Genomic DNA, 23,193 nt, shown 5'->3' with positions numbered 1-23,193 from the left:
TGTTTTTAAGATTTTATGTACTTACCTGAGACAGAGACCTAGAGAGTGCGGCGGAGGGAGAGGGGAAAAGCAGGCTGCCTGCTAAGCAGGGAGCCTGACTCTGGGCTCAATCCCAGAAGGCAGAAGCTTAATCGACTGAGCCACCCAGGCATTCCTAGGCTGTGGTTTTACTTGGGCCTATAACAAAAGTAAAAAAAAAAAAGCAACCTGACTGCCCAACTAACATTTTTGAAAAAGAGGTAAAGTGCAAACATAGCCAGAAAGACAGAATTAGAGGCAGCATTTTAAAGTGGATCTGAGTTTCATGTGCTGATAGAAAGAGTTGTCACTTAAAGTGATACTCCTCAAGTTGCTAGAGATGCCATGGGTTTTCATAGATTAAAAAAAAACATATTTATTAGGTCATATTTATTAAAATATTTATTGGGGAATTTCAAATGATGTTTAAAATAAGTGTATTTGCCTAGCTTAATTTATGTTCTGGAAACTTCTTAAAATTTTGGAGGTGAAGTGTGTATTGGTTTAAGTGTGTGAAATTAAAACAGCAGACCCACCGTAAGGACCCTTTTTTTATGCTTCCTTGTTCTCTAGATAACAAACGTTACTTGTATCAATGTAGCACATTGATTTAAGGTGACAAGAGAATAGTAAATCCGGTATATGCTCGTGGAAGGACTAGTTTCAAAACTCACTTGTCTTCTAGAAAAAACAGTTTGGTTGATAAGAACCCCGTGTGGTCTGCTAATAGGGATTCATTTTTAACATCATCCCTGTTGACTGCTTCTTTTTCTACCTTCTCCTCTTCTAACTTTTTTCTAGGGCTGCTCTTTTTAGTAAAGCTAAACAAAACGTGGCATCCTACAGCCTTACTAACCTTTGTTAATCCGCCTGCTCGTCACATCTTGTATGGCATCTGTGCTCACTCATGGGGGAAAGAGTTTCTGGAAGAAGCAACAGCAATAACCAAGGCAAATGTGGGGACATGGCTGCATGGGGTGTTAGCATGTGCGGGACGTAGGTTTTACTGCATTTCCGCAGGTGTTACTTCACAGCATTTTGTTAATGTCACGTGACCTTAGAGGGAAATGTCACTGTATCAATGCTCCTAAGAAATTGGATTGCACTTTTCATCACTTAAGCCAGAAAGTGAGAATTCGCATTAGTGTTACTAAACAAGCAAATCTTAATATTAATGGCCTATATATACATAAGCCTTAATAAACTTACACACCACTTAGGGGTTTTTTTATTTTATCTTTTTTTTTTGGTTTTGGTTTTAAATTTGGTTAAGGCTTTTTTGCTTGTTTTTTCTTCAGTTTGATTTTCCTTTTTTACATTTTAATTTTGGTTATTTCGGGGCCATTTTTTGATTTTGTTTTTCCAAAGGACGCGGATTCTGATAGCGGGGACGATTCTGACAAGAGGTCCTGTGAAGAGAGCTGGAAACTGATTACTTCTCTGAGAGAAAAGCTACCTCCCAGCAAGTTGCAAACCATTGTTAAAAAATGTGGCCTCCCTAGCAGTGGGAAGAAACGAGAGCCAATTAAAATGTATCAAATCCCCCAAAGAAGGCGCCTGAGTAAAGATTCCAAGTGGGTCACCATCTCAGACCTTAAGATTCAGGCCGTAAAAGAGATATGCTATGAGGTTGCGCTCAATGATTTTAGGCACAGTCGGCAGGAGATTGAAGCCTTGGCCATCGTTAAGATGAAAGAGCTTTGTGCCATGTATGGGAAGAAAGATCCCAATGAGCGGGACTCCTGGAGGGCAGTGGCCAGGGATGTCTGGGACACTGTTGGTGTAGGGGATGAGAAGATCGAAGACGTGATGGCCAGCGGTAAAGGCGGAACTGACGTAGATGACCTCAAGGTTCATATTGACAAGCTGGAAGATATTTTGCAAGAAGTAAAAAAGCAAAATAACATGAAAGATGAGGAAATAAAAGTCCTAAGAAACAAAATGCTCAAAATGGAGAAAGTCTTGCCACTGATTGGATCTCAGGAACAAAAAAGCCAAGGAAACCACAGAGCAAAGGAACCTGTTGGTGCTGGTGCCAGTGGCAAGTCTGAAAACGATGGAAGCAGAGGGGACAGTGGAGAACTTGCGAAAGAAGAGCGCGTTTCCCAGCTGATGAATGGGGATCCAGCTTTTAGACGCGGACGTCTGCGTTGGATGAGGCAAGAGCAAATCCGCTTTAAGAATCTGCAACAGCAGGAGATAGCAAAGCAGCTGCGTAGGCAGAATGTACCTCACAGGTTCATCCCTCCTGAGAACCGCAAGCCCCGGTTCCCCTTCAAGAGCAACCCTAAGCACAGAAACTCTTGGAGCCCTGGGACGCATATCATCATAACAGAAGATGAGGTCATAGAGCTTAGAATCCCAAAAGAGGAAGACGGAAGGAAAGGAAGTAAAGAGGAGAGCCAAGAAAAGGGGGGTAGAGCAACTTCTAAGGATACCCAGTTACCGTGGGGCTCTCAGGGCACGCGAAGTCAAGATCACATCCAAGTTAGCAAGCAGCATATTAACACCCAGCAACAGCCACCTCAGTTACGTTGGAGAAGCAATTCTCTCAATAACGGCCAACCGAAAAGTACGCGCTGCCAGGCATCTGCCTCCTCGGAATCGTTAAATTCCCACAGTGGTCACCCCACAGCCGATCTGCAGACTTTCCAGGCGAAGCGCCATATTCACCAGCACCGTCAGTCTTACTGTAATTATAGCACTGGAGGTCATTTAGAGGGCAATGCAGCCAGTTCCTTCCAGAAGCAGACGGACAAGCCCAGCCACTGTAGCCAGTTTGTGACACCTCCGCGGATGAGGCGCCAGTTTTCGGCGCCCAATCTCAAAGCTGGTCGAGAAACCACAGTGTAAATGACCGGACAAACTTGGAATCTTGGGGGAGGAAACAGGCAACGTTAGCTCATGATTTGAGTTGGTTCTAGCTTTGGCCTTGAGTTCCTACTCTTTACGTTATAGTTTTCATGTTGCGTTCCTACAAATCCTAACTAATTTTAATATTGTTAAAACATAAAACACTGGTAGACATTTCAACACCTCCCTTTTGTTTGTACATGCCATAAATGGGCAGTTTCTGGAATTTTGGACAAAACACTGAGACCTCCCTTATTTTTCTGAGACTTTCCTCCTTTCTTGGTGCCTAGATAACACACTTACTTACACAGACTGGTCTTGTTTTGGTGTAAGTTTGTTATGTTTTTATAATGCCTGTAAACTGATCTGATATCCAGAAAGCCCTGCCTCTTGGTTTATGCAGACATTCAAAAGGGGAATTTGATACACAGAATTAAGTGTCTGTTATTTCCCCCATAAATGTTAGACATTAGTTGAATAACACTCAACTATGTGGACACAGCTTTGGATGTCTCATCCATGTCTGTTCCTGTCTTTAAATATAATTGGAATTTTCATAAGCCAAACTGAATGTCTTCGGACATAGTTTATAGTACACAACTTTGCATCCTTCCGTAGAACTTCCCCATTTTCTTCGTATTTTACATAGAACTGATGCTGTAGGTTTGTTTGTGTTTATCTTTTGAATGTATCAGTATGTGTATGAAATTTGTCATAATACTGAAATCTTTACATTGGCACCATTTCTGGATTTGTTTGTAGTTTGCTTTTTGAAGTTTAACATATCATTTCTCATTTACACAGACACGCACGCACGTGCGCGTGCATGCGCGCGCACACACACACACATACACTCTCTCACACTCTGAACCATTCACCAAATCATGCCAACAGAAATACCAACAAAACACTTGTATGGCGCTTTGAGCAGCGTGTTTAAGCTCACAGGGAGGTTATTTGGTGGCGAGGGAAGAGGTGGGCGGTGGGGAGAAAGCCGCAGCATACGGCTCTGTGCTGTTTATTCTCAGTAGATGAGGAGATCATGAAATAAGTTAACTTTGGTTGGATTGACAATAAAGGAGATGATGTATAATAAACTATTCTTTGCGTAACAGTAGTGATACACACAGATGCTCAAGCAAGGAGAGAAGTCCTGATGAACATTTATTGTATCAATACCTCATTTTACCGTGTCGTGGTCTCAGTTTGCCTCACTGGAGAATCCACTAAAAAAGATGGATATTGATGGGAAGAAAAGAATAGTTTTCTACATCCTTCCTCATCTCTTGAACTTACCAGCAACTTAATTTTAAGAGGCAGCGCAAAGAGCCGGAGATGTCTGTGCTACTGCCCGACTTCGTGGTGACGACTCCTCTAAGTCACGGAGTCCCCGCCCAGCCCTCGCCTTCCAGACGATGTGGAATTGCAGTCAACAGCGCGAGTAGCATTCAAGGAAGCCTTAAAGATTGTGATTATATGGTTTTCTTTTCCTTTGCGTGTGGGCTCCATGCCTTATTAGAACACATTATTTTTAATCATAGTATTTTTTTTATTTTTTATTTTTTTGCTTCTAAGAAAATGCTTTCTTAATGCACAGAAAGTTCCTTCTGATTAACTTTGGGGATACTTTTGCTTTCATAGCTAGAACGGTTCTAGTCTTCAGCTGAGGTTTTATGGCAGATTAGACAGATTAGGCAGATGGGGAATGATGTTTGTAGTGGGTGGACTTAATTGAGACAATCTCCTGTACTGTGTGGTCTGAATGACCTCACTAGGCTACTTCAGATCGGTCACTTCAGCGCATCTTGTATAAGCCCCAGTTGCTCTTTATGATTCCTAGAAACATATATTACTTGTTCCTTTCTTGCAAAAAATTCATTTTCCATGACAGGTTTCCCCTGCTATCTGAAAGTAGAGTGTTTCTGTGAAACCTCTCATGAGCTGAACATGGTGTAAAGTGAAGAAACCATTGCCATTAATTTAAATGGAAAACGTTTTTGAGCGTTCCCAGACTCAAAAAAATAACCTCTCTTAGGCTTTTCTGGTGCCTTATGACACATCTTGCTGGCGGGTGTGCAGAATGAATGGCGAGAAAGTACAGATGCTCACAGACACACTTCAGAGCTCTGGCGCCTGGACGTGAGCTCCGGTGTGTGTTTCCCAGGAAGAGAGCTCAGTGCGGCCACTAGCGGCTTGGGATGTGCGTTGCTACCTCTAAACTGGCTCGTGCAAAACAAACACACTAAATGCAGTTTTTCATAAAAGCAAAAATCCTCTTTGAGTTTCCTTCAGTTAGCAAAAACAGGTACTAACATAGGTCTCTCGTAGAAGCGGAGTGGCCTAACACACACTTTGGAAATGCAGGTTATACCTGTTTTAATATTAGTAATAATTGACTCAGCTTTCACCTCTGTACCAAAGGTGGGCTCTCATTTCCCTAACTTGAAATACCATAGGATGGGTCCATACATTTTCGTTTTTATGGTGGCCTTTTAATCTTACTATGAGCAGGTGCCTCCCTTTCCCGCTAAACAGCGGGAGTATGTTTCTACTGGAGATCAGGTGATGTTACAGAATGAAAAGTAATACAGCATTTTCATTTACAAACGTGGGTTGTGGTAAGCATTGTGCCCACACTGATATTCCAAAGAATTAGGTTTGTGTTTGTGCTTCATCTGCTGATCTAGGTGCCCTCGAATTGCTAAAATGTTTAGATTTCTAAAAGAGCCCTTAATTTCAGATGACCAGAAAGGAAAGAACCAAGGTTGGATTGATGACCCCATATGTGCCCTCCTGCATTTCAGACCAGATGCTTATCTTAGAAAGTAACTTTGAATGAATAAAATGACTTCATTGGCTTTTTTACTAAATAAGCTACTAGTGCCATGCTTTCGTGAGACACTGGCATAGCTTACATTGCTTTGTTTTTAAATTCGACAGGATCTCTCCCTAAGCCTAAATGCTACATGGCCAAAGAGAAAAGGTCATCAGTAAACTGTTACTGTATTATTGAAGTATTCATAGCTATTATCATAGGAAAAAATGGGGAAAGTGTGCTACTGAAATTATCTAGTGGTCTGAAAATTACGGAAATGTGAAGGAGTGCTAATTACTTAGTATAATTTGTACACCACAGTGGTATTCCCTGAAGAGTCGGAGACATTCTGTTCATCCAGTAAGTCTAAACCGGAGGGCTTTTCCTTCATTTTTGCCTCTAATTCTTTCTAGTCCTTCAGATTGTTTTCTCCATTCACTGGATACGCAATGAATGGGAATCGTTTATTCCATTGAAGTGACTTGAAGTGACCTCTTGTGCTTTAGGTGCAGGTTGATGCCGAAACTAAACACAACACAGCCCAGAGTTTGCCACACTGATGTCTGCATTAAAGGCTGTCAGACTACAGGAAGTTACGTAGCTTTGCTCTGGTCAGCTGCTGTACTCCTCTGCCTGACTGATTCTTTGTAGACTTGCCTTAATGCTTGTTCAAAAGCCTGGGAGGAAGGGAAGCTGCCATGTCCTGGTGTGAAATGTCCCGTAGTGAAGACACCTTCTGGGTGCAGTGTAGAGCCAGCATTTGTCCTAAACTGTTAGAGCCAGAGTCTGCATTCTGAGCAGTTTTCATAATTGTCCGGTTTATGTCATCTTTCCAAGATTTCAAAATCTGCTCTAGCTGCTTTGTTTGAACCACTCTAGGTTGTGAAATGTATTGGTTTCCTGCCATCATTACTGTAAAAAGAAGTTGTGAGTCTTGTTCATGAACTGTGGATTTCTCCCCCATTTCTAAAATGAAATGCTTGAAGATTGTCTTTGAGTGTAAGATCTACCTTTTCAGAAAGGGAGAGTTAGTTTGTAATGTTAGATAATAAAGTCCTCGTTCAATAAAAGTTGAAACTGTCTTTTAAGAGTGTGATTTCTCTCTGATGCGGGAAGAAGGAAAAGTGAAAGAGGGTGGCGCTGATTAAGCCTGGTCTTGACTTTTGGAAGATGGTTGCAAACCGCATCTTTTTTTAAATGTATTTCTGCATGAATTTGATTGATTTAAAGATTTTGCTTCTGTTCCCTTTTCTGTTTACCAAAATTCTATCTTAAATGATATCTTTAACCCCAACTTTTTGCCACATTTTATTTAAATAAAAACTTGTCTAGTGTAAGTTGAGTTTACCTTAGCTGTGTTTTCAGTCTTTTCATCATAAAATCTGAAAGTTTTTACCATGAAATAGTATAGTTCCCTTCATATGGATAGAAACTGAATTTCCACAGAGCTTTCAGCTACTCTGTTCAGCTTCTCTTTTTCCCCTTAATTGCTGCTCTTCTCCACCCAGAGTATTTGTGGTGGGCTAGAGGTGACGCGGGATAAAGCAGAAGAGTTTTCTGGAGTGGGCCATCAGCCTTAATGATCATTTGGACGTGACATTTTTTATATTGAAAAATGACATAGTCATGTATTATAGAGTAGAGTCTCTTTTTTCCCCCTGTGAGTTTAGGATATGAAATTTGGAACTTGAGAAAAATGTTACGCTTGGATTGGTCTGCTGCAGGCCTCATACTCTGTCCCTCAGGGTACTTTGTATTTCTCTGCTTTTGGAAAAACTGGTGGAAAAGTTGCCAAGACCTGATGGACCATTTCTAGGGTGACACAGACGATTCCAGTGTAGTACGAGGTGTGCAGTGATAGTCATGTGCACAGGGGGAGAGTTGGGAAACGTGTTTGAAGGGGGAGGCCCTGAGCCCAGAGCAGAGTCCCAGAGCACAACCGGGAATTTATCCAAGTGACGAATGGTGGGCTGAGAGAGGAAGCGCGTCAGGTCCGGCGAACCGTGAGTGCCTGCGAGTAACCCAAGGTGGTCAGAACAGCCGCTGTGGGCCAGCGAGAGGTAACAGACGAGGACCGGGGGTGCCAGGGCCACATCATGGCATGCTAAAGAGTTGGGATTTTATCCTAAGTGTGTTGGGAAAATACCAGATGGTTTTATACAGGGGGATTGCACGATTAGATTCACCTTTTATAAATGGTTAAAGTCTCAGTTGGAAGGAGGCAAACTCAGAGCCCGGTGACCCAGTTGAGAAATTGCTATTTGGACTAAATGAGCAACAATACTTTCCCAAGCAGGGACAAAGGAGAGAAGGAAAGACTCTGATCAGAGGTAGAGTCAAAAAGTCAGCTTGTGGGTGGGATAAAAACCCCGTGTGTATGACCTGAAAAGTGATGAATGTTCTCATGTGGATCATGGTTGGAAAATAAGTGAGACCAAGACAGCCCTAGGGGACTGGGAGAAAAGAGGAGCCACTCCCATGTAAGGATAGGTGTGGTGGGATCCCTGGAGGGAGAGGTCTGAGGCGGCATCCTCATGGTGCCGGTGCCGCAGGTGGGGAGCAAAGTTAGGGCTTGACCAGAACCGGGCGTGGATACCTCCCTTCCGGCTATTGCTTGCTAATTATAATCTGCCATTAAAAGAGGAAGGCAGTATTAGCAAAAGGAGCCAAGTCTCTAATGTCAAAAACAGACCTAACCAGAAACCCTGGAATGATGACCTTGATTTCGCCATAAGTGCCACCTCCTGGGCGATGCTCCCGTGTGCCACTGGCATCTCTTCCTGAGATCTCTTCTCCCCTGTCTCTTCGCTTCCATCCTGGACCCTAAGCCGCTGTCCGCACGGCAGCCAGCATCATCTTGTGAAAACAAAAATCTGATCTTATCAGTGGCCTCTGGTGGCTTCCCATTGTGGTTTAAACTCTAACCTTCTTACCGAAGCCTACAGAGCGTTCCGTGTTCTGGCTGCTTGCCTGCCTCTCTGACTTCATCTCTTAACATTCCCATACTGCAAGCACTTCGGACTTTTTGTTCCTTGAAAATATGCCAAGTGTGTCCCCACTTCTGGGCTTTTGCACTTCCCCAACACTGGAGTCGTTCCTCGTCATGTGTGACTCCTCTCCAGACCTGCACTCACAGGCACTTCTGCCCCAGCCCACCCCAGGCCAGCTCTCACGGGTTAATAATGACAGCCTGTAGTAGTCTCCGTGCTCATCTGGTTCTTCCATGGGAACACAAACCCACTTAGAACAAATGCCTCACCTGTTTTAGTAGCTCTGCCGTTCCCCTGTACACGTTACCCAGAAGAGTGCTTCTGAACCTGATGCACATCAGAATTCCCTGGGGGCCCCTGAGAACAGAGACTTGCTGGGCCCACCTCCAGAGTTTCTGATTAAGGAGGTCTGGGGTAGGGCCCGATAATTTGCATTTCTTTTTCTTTCTTTCTTAGAGAAGGGGGGAGGTCAGGGGCAGAAGGGGAGTGGGAAGGAGAATCCTAAGCAGGCTCCACACCTAGCACAGAGCCTGACTTGGGGCTTGATCCCATGACCCTGAGATAGTGACCTGAGCTGAAATCAAGAGCCAGACACTTAACTGACAGAGCCACCCAGGTACCTCACAATTTGCATTTCTCATAAGTTCCTGGGTGATACTGATACTGCAGGACCAGCAGCCACCTCTGAGAGCCACTGATCTAGAACGGGGATTGGCAAACCTTTTAGGGAAAGGACCAGAGAGTGAATATTTTAGGCTCTATGGGTCCCACAGGCTGTATTGCAACTGCTTTGCCCCACTGTTACAGCTGAAGAGCAGCCGTATGCAAAGGAGTGGGGCTGGCCACGTTCCCGTAAGCGTTTTATTTCCAGCAAGTAGGCAGGGGCTGGATTTGTCCATAGGCTGTTGTTTGCCAACCCTGATCTAGAAGATAGTCGCTTTTTTTTTTTTTTAAAGGTTTTACTTATTTATTTGACAGAGACAGACACAGCAAGAGAGAGAACATAAGCAAGGGGAGTGAGAGGGGGAGAAACAGAATTCCCGCCGAGCAGGGAGCCCGACGCAGGGCTCGATCCCAGGACCATGGGATCATGACCTGAGCTGAAGGCAGACGCTTAACGACTGAGCCACCCAGGCGCCCCTCTTTACCCCAGTCTTGCTGAACTCACTCCAGTCAGACTCTCGTTCCGCACCACCACACTGAAGCCACTCTTCTCAGGGCCACCAAAGATCTCCACGGTGACAAACCCAGTGGTGTTTCTCAGTCTTCTGCTCTGACCTCAAGACACCAACACACAACTAAGACCTGACAGCCATATAGCTGATGGGCAACCAGCTAAGGCCAGACATCCAAGAGCCACCCTCAGTTTCCCCGTTTTTGTTTTTTTTCACATGCCCGGCCACATCCGCAGTAAGCTGCAGTTCCTCTGTCTGTAAAGCAAACCCCAGCTCCATTCTCCATTCACCACCTTTACTGCTGACACCTTGGGTCACCTGCCGCCATCTCCCTCTGCACCGCTATGACAGAGTTGTGACTGCTGTCCCCACGCTTTCTTGCACAGAGGGTGATGTTTTTAAAACATGTTCTAGACCCATATTACTTCCTGGCTCTAAACTGCCCAGTGGCTTCCCTTAGAATGAAATCCACAGTCTTTACCATGTCCCATAAGGCTGTCCATAACCCAGTCCATCTGCCTCCTTCACAACTGCATCTCTGAGCCTTCCTCACACCACCGCACGCGTTTTCTTGCTTTTTCCTAAAACACACCAGGCTCCTTTCCCTCTCAAGACCATCGTACTTGCTGTCAGCTCTATTTTGATTGGAATCATCACCACTGCCACCGCTCCCCCTGGAGATCTCTCAGCATGCCTGCTTAGATCTCTGATTAAATGTCCTCTCAAGGGGCACCTGGGTGGCTCAGTGGGTTAAACCTCTCCCTTCAGCTCAGGTCATGATCTCAGGGTCCTGGGTTCAAGCCCCGCATCGGGCTCTCTGCTCAGCAGGGAGCCTGCTTCCCCTTCTCTCTCTGCCTGCCTCTCTGCCTACTTGGGATCACTCCCGCTATCAAATAAATAAATTAAATCTTTTTTAAAAAAAAAAGTCCTCTCTGCAGACAGACCTTCCCTGAGCACTTAATCTCAAAGTTCCTCCTGTTCCTCTCACCTCTCCATCAGCCCCCATACCTACCAACCTTTTTCTCCTTCATACTACTTCTCGCTGCTGAAATTGTGTATCTTGTGTCTTTTTACTATTGATCGTCTCTCTTTCCCTCACCAGGGACACTTTTGTCTTATTTACCGCTGCGCTCCTAACATCTGCATGTGGTAGGAGTGATCGTGGTTAAAAGACCATGCCCTGGAGTCCAGCTGCCTAAGTTCAGATCCCTATATCCATGCTTACTAACTCTGATCTTGACAAAATTACTAAATTTCTTTAAGCCTTTTTTTCTTTAACATGAGGGTAACAGTAGTACCATCTTCCTAGGGTTATTGGGAAGATTCAGATAATCTATACAAAACATTAAGTACAGTTCCTGGCACAAAATAAGCTTAAAAACAAGGATGGGCAGGAGAGAGAAAGTTCTAGAAGTGGGAACAAGCCACTGTAGTACCCTTATAAATGTGGGGCTATATCTAAGCAGTTGGGACTCCTTACAAACACAAAAGACTACTGATAAATGTATTATTATTTGGTGTGCTTTCCATATCCTAATTTCCACCAAGAAATCAACAGAACAATAGTATTCAAGTCTATTTACCCATTTGTTGAAGGAAAATCCAATACTTAGAGTTTTTCTAATGACATGCAAAATGTCCTTGTTGGAAGCTTACATATAGCCTAGTTTGGAGAAGAGAAGGACCAGTTCAGGGTCTCATGTTGATATTCGGATTGTCAGCTGCTGCTAGAAATTTTCCCAAGTCAACTGCAGTTAAAATTCTAGCTCCATAGTGTTACAGGAAACCTTTTTATGTCCTCTTTGCTGCCACTAAAGCATAACCAGAGCTTTTAACTGTCAGAATAAAAGGATTTTGCTTTTATTGGTAGTTTGACCAGGTTGTAAACTGATTCTTGAAGAAAGCCTCAAAAATAAGTTAGTCACTAAAAGCTAAAGTTGGGGCTCCTGGGTGACTCAGTCGGTTAAGCATCTGTCTTCGGCTCAGGTCATGATCCCAGGGTCCTGGGATTGAGCCCCATGTTGGCTCTTTGCTCAGCAGGGAGCCTGCTTCTCCCTCTCCCTCTGCCCCTGCTCATTTTTTTCTTTCTCTCTCAAATAAATAAAATCTTTAAAAAGCTAAAATTATGTGACTCCGCTTATATGGGATACTAACAGTAGTTAAAATCAGAGAAAATAGACTGGTAGTTGCTGGGGGAGGGGGAAAGGGAAAATGGAGAGGTAGTGTCTAGTGGTTATGGAGTTCCAGTTTTGCAAGATGGAAAGAATTTTGAAGATGGATGGTCATGATGGTTGCCCAACAGTGTGAATGCATTTCACACCACTGAACTGTGCACTTGAAAATGGTTCAGATGGTAAATTTTAAGTTTCATGTATTTTACTATAATAAAAAATTGGGGGGAAGCCCGAGTGGCTCAGTGGGTTAAGCCTCTGCCTTTGGCTCAGGTCATGATCTCAGGGTCCTGGGGTCGAGCCCCGAGTTGGTTCTCTGCTCAGCAGGGAGCCTGCTTCCTCCTCTCTCTCTCTACCTCTGCCTACTTATGATCTCTGTCAAGTAAATAAATAAAATCCTTTAAAAAAAATTGGGGAGCAAATGAAAAACAAAAAAACCTTAAAGCTAAAATATTAACTATTTTCCAACCAGAGGGCTTTTAGGTTCCCACCAGAGAACTTTTAGGTAAAGTCACCTTTCTCTTTTGAAAGGATCCCATAGAACACACAGGTTTTTCTAAGGGAAAAAATAGTGCCCCTTCCCCAGCATTTTATTTTGAAATATTGCAAACATACCAAGAAGCTGAAAACATAGTATAATGAACCTTCGTAGACCCGTAATTATGTATTTTTTCTGATTCATTTGAAAGTAAGTTGCAAGCGTCATGCAGCTTACCCCAAAATACTGCCCTGTGTATCTTCTAAAATCAGGGATAGTCTCTTAATATCATTAACCTATCCGAGAAACTTAGTACTGATTCAGTATTATACAATATACAGTCCATTTTCCAATTTTCCTCATTGTCTGAAAAATATAATGGTGAGAAGTGCGTGTGTGTTTTAATCCCAGTTCCAAGCACCGTTTGTGTATTACAGTTGGTCATGATGTCTCTTTTCTCTTTGGTTTTTTAGGTATTTTTGAATAGGCTACATTTTGATTAGTCTGATTATTTCTCAAGATTAGATTTAGGTCAAGTGTGTGTGATAAGAAAGCTGTCAAGGTGACACTGTGTACTTCCCTCGTGTCACGTTAGCGGACAAAATGTTCAGTTGTCCTCTCACCAGTAATGCTAAAGTTTATAGATGTCATGTGACGTTTCCCAGCTCTTCCTTTGTCTTATTAACAGGCGTCCAGGGTGGCGCTCAGGATCGGGTGGCTCTTCTCTTCTGCATCCAGCTTTCCCCCAGCTGCTTGAGCATGTGTGGGTGATTCTTGCCGGATTCAGTCGTGCTGTCCGGGGTTGTAGGGTAGTTTTTCTAACTGCCGTTCCTCTGTGTTTACTTCGTAGCTGGCTTCTGCAGGGGCGCAGAGAAGAGCTTCTCCGTTTCCCCCCCTTCTTTTAGCAGCACTGTGGACTCCCGGATTCCTTTTAATACCCAGTGTGCTGTATCGTGTTGCTGTTATTTTTTTTTAAGGTTTTATTTATTTATTTGACAGAGAAAGACACAGCGAGAGATGGAACAGGGGGAATGGGAGAGGGAGAGGCAGGCTTCCCACCAAGCAGGGAGCCAGATGCGGGGCTCAGTGCGGGACACCATCCCGCCTGAGCTGAAGGCAGCTGCCTAATGACTGAGCCACCCAGGCGCCCCTTATGTTTCTGTTACTATTCTTTACTGGCTGCTGGGATTCGGTGCCTTTGGAAATGGCCCCATCAGGGTTTGAGCACTTCTCTGCTTTCTGGTGTAAGGTATTCTCACCTTGTACTTTCCTTGCTTCAGACCTGGAATCAGTTGTTTTCCCAAGGAGCCTTGGTTCCTGTTAGTGGAGAATAGTATTTAGAAACCAAGATCTGGGTGCTGGGTATACTTAGAAAATAAGCTTGTTTAATTATTTATTTTTAAGATTTTTTTTTTTATTCATTAGAGAGAGAGCATGAGAGCATGAATGGAGGGAGGGGCAGTAGGAGAGGGAAAGGGAAAAGCAGACTCCCCAACTGAGCATGGAGCCCAGTGTGGTGCTGGGTCCCAGAACCCCAAGATCATGACCTGAACCAAAGTCAGATGCCTAACTGACTGAGCCACGCAGGCGCCCCAGAAAATAAACTTTTTAAAACATGGCCTGTCACTTTGATAGTGTATATTACAATTAAGAAGACTTTCACATGCATTTTTTTTTTTTTAGATTTTATTTATTTATTTGACAAAGATCACAAGTGGGCAGAGAGGCAGGCAGAGAGAGAGGGGGAAGCAGGCTCCCTGCTGAACAGAGAGTCTGATGCGGGGCTCGATCCCAGGACTCTGGGATCATGACCTGAGCTGAAGGCAGGTGCTTTAACCCACTGAGCCACCCGGGCGCCCTCACATGCATTTTTAAATGGTTCATCATTTGGTTTTTCCTTCAGTCCTGTGTGTGGGGCAGGTCAGATACTAAAATGTCCATTTTAAAGATGACAAAAATGAAGTGTAGAGAGGATTTAACTTTCCCAGAATTATAAGACTAGTAAGAGCAGGTGCCTGGAGCAAAACTTTTAATTTATTTTATTTACTTATTTTTTTTTTTTGCCACAGTGCATTGTGTCCCCAAAAGTGTGTTTCAGTAGCTAATAAAGCTGTGTGGCTGGCTTCTCTTCAGAGCCAGCTCCACGAAAGAGAGAAAGCTTCCTCTGTGAGACTAAGTGATAAATGATGAGCCTTGGGAATAGTTGCATCCTTCTTAGTTAGCGTCGCCATTCGGAGTCTTTTCGTAATAGAGTTTGCTAGGAGGCTTTCAGTGGTCCTTTTGTAATGAAAAGAATATTTGACTTAACAACTCGGGGAGAACTCTGTTTGAAAACAGTACATGGCCATACCCAATCCCTCTGTCCAGGACAGTCTATAATTGGGTCATTCCAAGGAAGCAGGAAACCCAGGCAGTGTATCTTAAACTACTATGCTTATGCTGTGATTTGGTATTTTATTATGGGAAGGTCTCTTTTCTTAACCTTTACTTGATTTATTCTCAAATAAGGCAAGCTTTTTAAAATTACCACTCCAGGGCACCTGGGTGGCTCAGTGGGTTAAAGCCTCTGCCTTCGGCTCAGGTCATGATCTCAGGGTCCTGGGATCGAGCCCCGCATCGGGCTCTCTGCTCGTCAGGGAGCCTGCTTCCTCCTCTTTCTGCCTGCATCTCTGCTACTGCATCTCTGTCAAATAAATAAATAAAATCTTTTAAAAAAATTAAAAAATAAAAAAATAAAATTCCCGCTCCAAGGAACCTTTTTAGACATTTTTTCCTTAATCTTTCCCCACCATGAAATTTTAATACCTCAGACGTGTAGTACATCTCTTTATATACTGTATATATATAGTTGTGCTTTATGCACAAAAAGAGTAAGATTTTTGTATCCTTCAAGAACCATATTTTTACCCTCTTCAAGGTGATGCCACCCCCACTGAGAATGCGTCGAGTGAGCAGATGGAGAATTGAAGGGTACATCTGATTTGTATTGCAATAATACATTTTGTATTAAAATAGTATATTTTAAAATATCTTTCTTGAATAGCTAAATATAGTCTATACATTATTTTGGCCCGAATAGCACTGTGATCTTTTGGTTACCTGAAGGCTGTATGCTGCATCCTACAACTGCAAAAATAGCAGTGTTCCGTCCGCAGAGTTCAGAGTCCATGGTTCCCATCCAAACAGCTCATCAGAACTGTTGGCGATACTGGTGAATTTTCCAGTATTGTTTTTTTCTGGAATTCCTTGATGTGTGAAGGTTCTGCGTAAATATTACTAGGAAATAAATTTAAGGGATCCACGTGTTTTCCCGCTCAAAGTACCCCCTGGCTGGACCTTAACCCCAAATAAAGAACTCGAAAGAGATGGCCGTTCGCTTTCTTTAGCATTTACCCCTTACAGCAGCCTATCTTGTGTACTTTGTGGGGTTTTCCTAAGTATTTCGCTGTATGTCTTTTTATTGCTTCCTGTCTCTGTCTTCCCTTTTTTATCTTTTGCTTTCTCTGCTTTCCCCAACTCTGCTGTCCTTCCTCCTCCCCTCTGTCCACTTCCTCCCTCTCCTACATGTCCTCTCCTCTCTTTTCATCCAGGACTATGAGAGTAAGTTGCAGGCCTTGCAGAAGCAGGTTGAGACCCGCTCCCTCGCTGCGGAGACAACAGAAGAGGAGGAGGAAGAGGAAGAAGGTGAACTCCAGAGATGAACATTTCCCTCTGTAGCTTTTGAATCTGTGCCGTCAGATTAGCCCTTCATGTGTGATCAAAGTTGGATTTGATTATAGTTGACCCTACCACTTACCGATGCTTTACCGAGCCAGGTTAACGGGGATTCAGAAGATCCTCAATGCTGAGAACACACACTGCGCGCTCTGAGGTGGGAGAAGGGCTGACTGTGTTCCATCGAACACGAGGTTTCTTAGCTCGGTCCTTATGGGAGTCTCTTGGGCAGTTTACATCTATTGTCTCAAATTACTGTACATGTGAAGCTCGCGTATGTTACAGATAAATATAGGGCCTTATCTTTGGTAAGATACTCTTTTATTTGCTGACATATGGTTTATGCCCAGGATTACCCAGAGAGGACTTTGAACTATATTAATGTATATTAAAGCCATTTCTGGCGGATTTCTAATCCCACTGCTTAGTCATGCCTACCTGCTGCAGATTTTTCAGAATTTCTTAGCTGAATCAGGGCGTTAATTGTTTGTCATTTCCTTATGGTGCAGTATGAATATTCCCCTCAGTTTGTTTCTCCAGCCAACCTCCCAGTAATCTCGAGGCTTCAGATTAATTTTGGAGAAACTCTAATTTATGTACTAAATTCTTTACTTTTTAATATTGAAGTAAAATATGACCTTTTTATTTCTTGTACTAGCAAGAAAAGTACATAGCATATGAAGTTGTATAGTATGCCATAGGGTTCTTCTTCATTATAAGTCACGTATTACATGACTTTTTTTAAAAGGAAGAGAAGTCTATATCTTTCATGTACTGTTTTAAATAGAATTTTTTTTTTAGGTTTTCTAAAATGTATATACTACCTTCATAATATCAACAGAATTTAGTAAGCTTTCCTGAAAAGCAGAAAACAAAAGCAGCTGAATGGAGAACTACGGGAACATAACTTGATAAGAGAGATGAGGTAGAGGAGACGTGTAATTTCTCTGTAGTGACGAGATCACCATTTGTTACGCTTTGTTTGCTCTTTTCAGCTGCTTGGACACAACATGAATTTGAGCTGGCCCAGTGGGCCTTCCGGAAGTGGAAGTCTCACCAGTTTACTTCATTAAGGGACTTACTCTGGGGCAATGCTGTTTACCTGAAGGAGGCCAACGCCATCAGTGTGGAACTGAAGAAGAAGGTATGGAGGGCGGGAGCCCGTGGGTCATCTGGAGGTGCAGATGTCCCTCAGGGGGTTGTGGCTCTCATCTTGAACTAGCCTTTCCCCTGGGTGAACTCAGCTGCTGTTGGCTGTGAAACAGGGTTATATATGCCTTTATGCACCGTTTGTGCCTGGAACATAGTAGGTACTCATTAAATATTTATTACGTGACTTTTTTTTTCTTTTTTTTTTTTAAGATTTCATCTATTTATTTGTCAGAGAGAGAGAGAGCCCAAGCAGGGGGAGCAGCAGACGGAGAGGGAAAAGCGGGTTGCCTGTGAGCAGGGAACCCGATACGGGACTCAATCCCAGGACCCTGGAATCATGACCCAAGCCAAAGGCAGACGCTTAACTGACTGAGCCACCCCGGCGTCCCAATTACATGACATTTTTTTTTTTTAATTTTATTTATTTATTTGACAGACAGAGACCACAAGTAGGCAGAGAGGCAGATAGAGAGAGGAGGAAGCAGGCCCCCTGCCGAGCAGAGAGCCAGATGCGGGGCCCGATCCCAGGACCCCAGGATCATGACCTGAGCCGAAGGCAGAGGCTTTAACCCACTGAGCCACCCAGGCGCCCCTTACATGACATTTTTAAAACAACTTGTTTTCCATGTTATTTACAAATGAGGTGATTGTATTCCAACAAGAGCCAGCAAAACTTTTTTTTTTTAAAGATTTTATTTATTTGAGAGACCAGAGTAAGCGAGAGAGAGAGCACACGAGCAGAGACAGGCAGAAGGAGAGGGAAAAGCAGGCTCCCCTGCTGAGCCTGATGTGGGGCTTGATCCTAGGACTCTGGGATCATGACCTGAGCCGAAGGCAGATGCCCAACCAACTGAGCCACCCCAGTTCCCCAAGAGCTAGGGGAACGTATTAATAGGAGAATGCTATTTTCGGGTTTCTAAAAATCTCAATTTTCTTTGAGTTTTCAACCATGACATTTGCACCTATAAGTCCTAAGTGCCCTTCCTGGTCTAGGCCAGTGTACGCAGGGGACAGGCCCTCTGCACTCAGCCAGGCTCAGTTCCAGCAGCACTCCTCGTGTATTGACCCGTTCGCTCATTCCCTCAAGAGGAACTTTGCAGCGGCCCCTGCCACCCAGGGTTCTGTGAGGCCTGAAAGAAGGAGTAGAGGTAAAGAGTTGAAATAGCTCTTAGACTTGAAAAGGCAATAAATGTTACTGCTTTTCCTTACTACCAAAATGTCACACCACATCTTAGATTTGCTTCTTCTCCGTGTCCCACTGTTGAGGGGAGGCTACCAGGATGACAGCGGGGGGCAGTGGGCAGTATCACGTGGCAGGAAAGAGCACAGACGGCTCAGCCTTGGGAGATTCATTCTCTTCCCCTAGGGCTGTATTCTAGTTCTGTAAAACAGGGGAGGATATCTTCTTCATTCAGTCTCACCAGCCCATTTCATTTTGTACGTATTTACCCCTCTCTCCAAGTAGACGAAGTACACCAGGGGACTCTGTCTTTCCTTCTTGCTGCTGTATCTGGCGTTTACGTGATACTCATAGGTGAAAATACAGGGCGGTAGCAAGACGTAAATGACACGGTGCACGCAAAGCACTTACCATGTAGTCAGCACTTCTAAGAGTAGCACCTGTGCTTCTTGAATTTAGGATGGAAAACCAGCTATGACACTGCTGCACCCTCCCCCACCCCCGACTCAGTGAGAAGCTAGAGATGTCCTCGCGGGTCCAGCTTTTGTTCTCTTGTGTGAGTTCCATCAGCCAAAATATAGGGACTGAGATTTTCGTTTGTGTAAAAACACTGTGCTGGGCTAGGAGAGCAAAGTCTGTAAATAGCTTAATTTGAAATTAGGATGGTTCTCTACAGCTAATACAGACGTGGCCATTTTTCCCCAGTTGATCACAGGCTGTTCACTGAGCACATACTACACGTTTGACCTCTTTCCCGTGGGGTATGATTCTGTCGCCTCATTTCCAAGGCTGCCTTGCTGAAAACATAAAGGCCATTGGGATGGTTTCTTCTTTCCACATAGGTGCAGTTCCAGTTTGTCCTGCTGACGGACACGTTGTACTCCCCTTTGCCTCCGGAGTTACTTCCCACTGAGATGGAAAAAAATCATGAAGACAGGCCTTTCCCTCGTACTGTGGTGGCCGTAGAGGTCCAGGATCTGAAGAACGGAGCAACACATTATTGGTCTTTAGAGAAACTCAAGTATGAAAAATTCCTCATAAAATCAGTTGTTTTATTTAGGAAATAATAATAAATTGCTCGGGTGGGCTCCCTCAGACTCTCCACTGTGTGATGGCCCTATTGCTTCCTTTTCTGTGGTGCTAAATGCTGTTGCTCAGTGGGGCTGCCACCGTCCGTCCATGTTCTGCTAAGTGAATGAATCCTGCTCTGTTGTCACTTGTAGGTCGGATTTAGATCTCCCCCCATAGACCCTCTTACATTTTAAATGTTTCAATCTCATGATACCTAGTTCTGCCTTGGGTCTAGTAATCATTTATCTTTTCTGTTCCTGATCTGGTGATCGGTATTAAACAGGAAAGTTACAATATGGTTTCCTTTGTCTTTAACATGGTGAGATATTTTCCACTGTTAATATATTTGAGATGTCATATACCACTGAACTACGTTTCTCTTAAAATTCAGTAGCAGTTAGGTGGCCGTTTTTTACTTTGGTGGCTTGTCTCTAGACTCAGACACTGTGGATACTGAGTGTTTTGAGTTTCTCTACTTTGGGCCTTCATTCTTTTTTAATATCATTAAATGATGGGAGCAGGTTTTTTGTTTTTAATCTTGCATGGAAGATACTTCCAGAATGAAATTTTGATGCAATCTCATGATATTCAGCAGAGCACTTTATGTTTATGCAGGCAGAGGCTGGATTTGATGCGCGAGATGTATGACAGGGCAGGTGAGGTGGCCTCCGGCAGCCAGGATGAAAGCGAAGCCACCGTGACCGGCAGTGATCCATTTTATGATCGGTTCCATTGGTTCAAACTGGTAGGAAGGTACGTGATGATTTCTTCAGTGTCTTCTTTTTCAGTAGTGAGTGCTTTGTTTAAAACCTCAGCAGCTATTACAGAAAGTTAAAAGAAAAAGTGTGCGCAGATGCTCTACGTATAATCTTATCCATTCAGACCCAGCCACTGGGTCATACGGTAAACTTGCCTACGCTTTATTCAGTGTGCGTCCTTCAGTCTCGTCTTTGATCCAGAGTAATTGACAGCCTTCCCTGCCTCTTACAGTTGAAGAGCATAGATTTGCAAGAAAAAGAAAACCTGTATCTGTATCCTGCACAGTTTAAAATCAGTATGACTTACAGCTTACCAGCTGGCAACTAACTTCTTGATCCAACGTGTTCTCTTTTTTTTTTTTTTTTTAAGGCAATTTATCTCATGTTAGTCTTTGCCACGGGTGAGCCAACTGCATATCTTGGTCATCTGCCTGAGCCTCTTTTGTGTATACATAAATTTCAACATGTAATGAAAACAAGTGGTGCCCCTGTGAATCCATACGGAGTCCAAGTTCTTAGAGGTTTAGAATTTAAAAAGCAAAGAAATGTAATATGTTTTGAGCTTAGTGATTTCGGAAATTGAATTGTTTTTCAACTGCAAAAATTTTCTGACAGTTTTACAGGAACTAGGCCAAAAGAAGGAGCTGAAGTCCTAGTATTTTGTAGAAATGAAGTTAAATCTGTTCCATTCCACTCTGTTAGTAGAGTGCTTCTAAAGAGTTGAATTGGCCAAACACGTCTTATCCAAGCAAGGCACGTACTTGCTTTGCCGTACACCACTCCATCCATTTTGTTTTCCGCTCTGAGATGACGTGGGAATTGGAATAAAGATCTGTACTTTTTTTATTTGACCAAATGTTGAGTGGCTCCTTTGAGGCTTGGCTGCTGATCTTTTGTGTGAACTGGAAAATACAAGCATTTTTGCAGCACACATTTTACCTGGGATCTTCTACTCATGTATTTCCTTTGCTTTTCTTATTCTAAGGACCAGTCCTTGTTCCCTTTCACCTGAACCAGATGATTTATGCTCATTTTATCCTTTTGCTTTTCCACTTGCTTTTATTGTGTTGATTCCCCAGTGGGTTCTGTCCTGTTGACACCTATAGCTTCCTGTTTAACCAGCTGTTCCTCTCTCCTTCCTTGGCTGTGTCCCCTGGCGTCTTCCCTGGTGTCTAGCTCCCCCATTTTCCACGGCTGTGTGAATGAGCGCCTTGCTGACCGCACACCCTCCCCCACTTTTTCCACGGCCGATTCCGACATCACTGAGCTGGCTGACGAACAGCAAGATGAAATGGAGGATTTTGATGATGAGGCATTCGTGGATGACACCGGCTCTGACGCAGGGACGGAGGAGGGATCAGATCTCTTCAGTGACGGGCATGACCCGTTTTACGACCGATCCCCATGGTTCATTTTAGTGGGAAGGTTGGTGAGGTTATTGTGAGAAGGGCAAAAAGGGACCAGCTCTTGCTTTAAAGAGGCTCCTTGTGCAATTTGGATGATGTTCCTTAGCAGATTCCATTTGCGACACGCCGATCTCGCTAGGGAGAGCCCTCAGGCCGTGTCTGTGGGATAGTCAGTATTTCCTCGGTACAGCATACGGCAATGTGTAAAGGCTCTACGTGGAGAACCCCTTGTCTTAAACTCCCCAGTAATTTCCCTCTGAAGGGGAAAACCACAGAGGAGAAAGTAATTAGAGCTGAGTCTAGTGTTACAAGGTCAAAGAATGTTCTCATGTTGTGATGCTTCCTTTTTGTAGGAATGTGAGTGAAGAAGCATAGGGGGGTGATATGAGAAGGAGAGCAGAGCAAGGCCAAGGTTGGAACAAAGGATGTATAACACCGGCAGGAATCAAGAGGATAAAAGTGGAATTAGGAGTAGTGTTGGGTCACTTAAAAATAAAATATAAATAAATAAATAAATAAATAGGTAGGGCGTGCCTGGCTGGCTCAGTCAGTAGAGTGTGCAACTCTTGATCTCAGGGTTGTGAGTTTGAGCCCCAAGTTGGATGTAGAGATTACTTAAAAATCTTAAAAAGTAAATAAATAGGAGTAGTGTTGGGTTTATTTTTTACCTACTTTGAGTCAGAAAAAGAATCAGGAACATGAAGTCTCCTTTTGTCTGAAATGGGTACCTTTCTTTAGCCAGTTTCAGTGAACCTATCTGTAGATCTTTGGCTTCTGCCAAAATTTTACCTATAGGTTTTATAATGATGAAGCTCATGAAATTATCTGTTGACACCACCAACAATGGATATTTGTTCAGCACTGCATGAAACTGCTCTGTGTTAAGTTTGGTTTTCCAAACTGAGGCCTTGTCTCAGACTCCATCTGTCAGTGACGCAGAGCTCTCCTCGTATGCCCCTCATACTGAGGTCTTTGTCTACACCGAGTCTTCGTGCTGAAGTAATTTTATTACAAATTCAGCAGTACAGCACTCGCTGGATTCACAAAAAGTGTGTGCAGGTTTTAAGGTATGAAATTGAATCTTAACAGTTCATTAGGGCCACATGTTGCTGAATGCTTTAAAAATAGGGAATTATGCTGGTTCTCTAAAAATTAAAGCGCAGCACGTGTCCTGAGCCAGTAGGGAGGTAAGTCTCACACTGAGCTCATGGTGTGATGTCGGTCGCCTGGCAAGGACTAAATATAACTACTGGGGTGTGCGGTCACTGAGCTGGACAGAGGGCAGGACAGGCTTGCTGGTAGACACGAAAGCCTCAACTGTGACCAGGGCTTGTGATGTAATAGTAGACAGTCTTGGGAGTTTATGATAGCGGAGCGGCATCTATTCAGTTTTTCCATGCATAAGCATTAAG

General features: G+C 43.6%; 1 protein-coding gene across 3 annotated transcripts in view; it reads left to right on the top strand.

Annotated features, from left to right (window-relative positions):
- Positions 1-23,193, top strand: part of KIF1B (kinesin family member 1B) — a 149,059-nt gene that overhangs the window by 83,243 nt on the left and 42,623 nt on the right. The window contains exons 22-26 of one of the 3 annotated variants that reach the window (XM_080801427.1): positions 16,091-16,184; positions 17,210-17,358; positions 19,389-19,567; positions 20,233-20,370; positions 21,552-21,800. In XM_080801427.1, coding sequence (XP_080657553.1) covers positions 16,091-16,184; positions 17,210-17,358; positions 19,389-19,567; positions 20,233-20,370; positions 21,552-21,800 — 809 coding nt within the window. Of the gene's footprint in view, positions 1-1,386; positions 7,032-16,090; positions 16,185-17,209; positions 17,359-19,388; positions 19,568-20,232; positions 20,371-21,551; positions 21,801-23,193 lie in introns of those variants that run through there. The other 2 variants (XM_080801428.1, XM_080801429.1) reach the window with 2 other exon arrangements.

Source organism: Martes martes (genome assembly GCF_963455335.1).
Source record: "Martes martes genome assembly, chromosome: 4".
In the NCBI taxonomy this organism is placed as follows: domain Eukaryota; kingdom Metazoa; phylum Chordata; class Mammalia; order Carnivora; family Mustelidae; genus Martes; species Martes martes.
The sequence above is the reverse complement of the archived record's forward strand: the minus strand, read 5'-3'. Positions and strand labels throughout refer to the sequence as shown.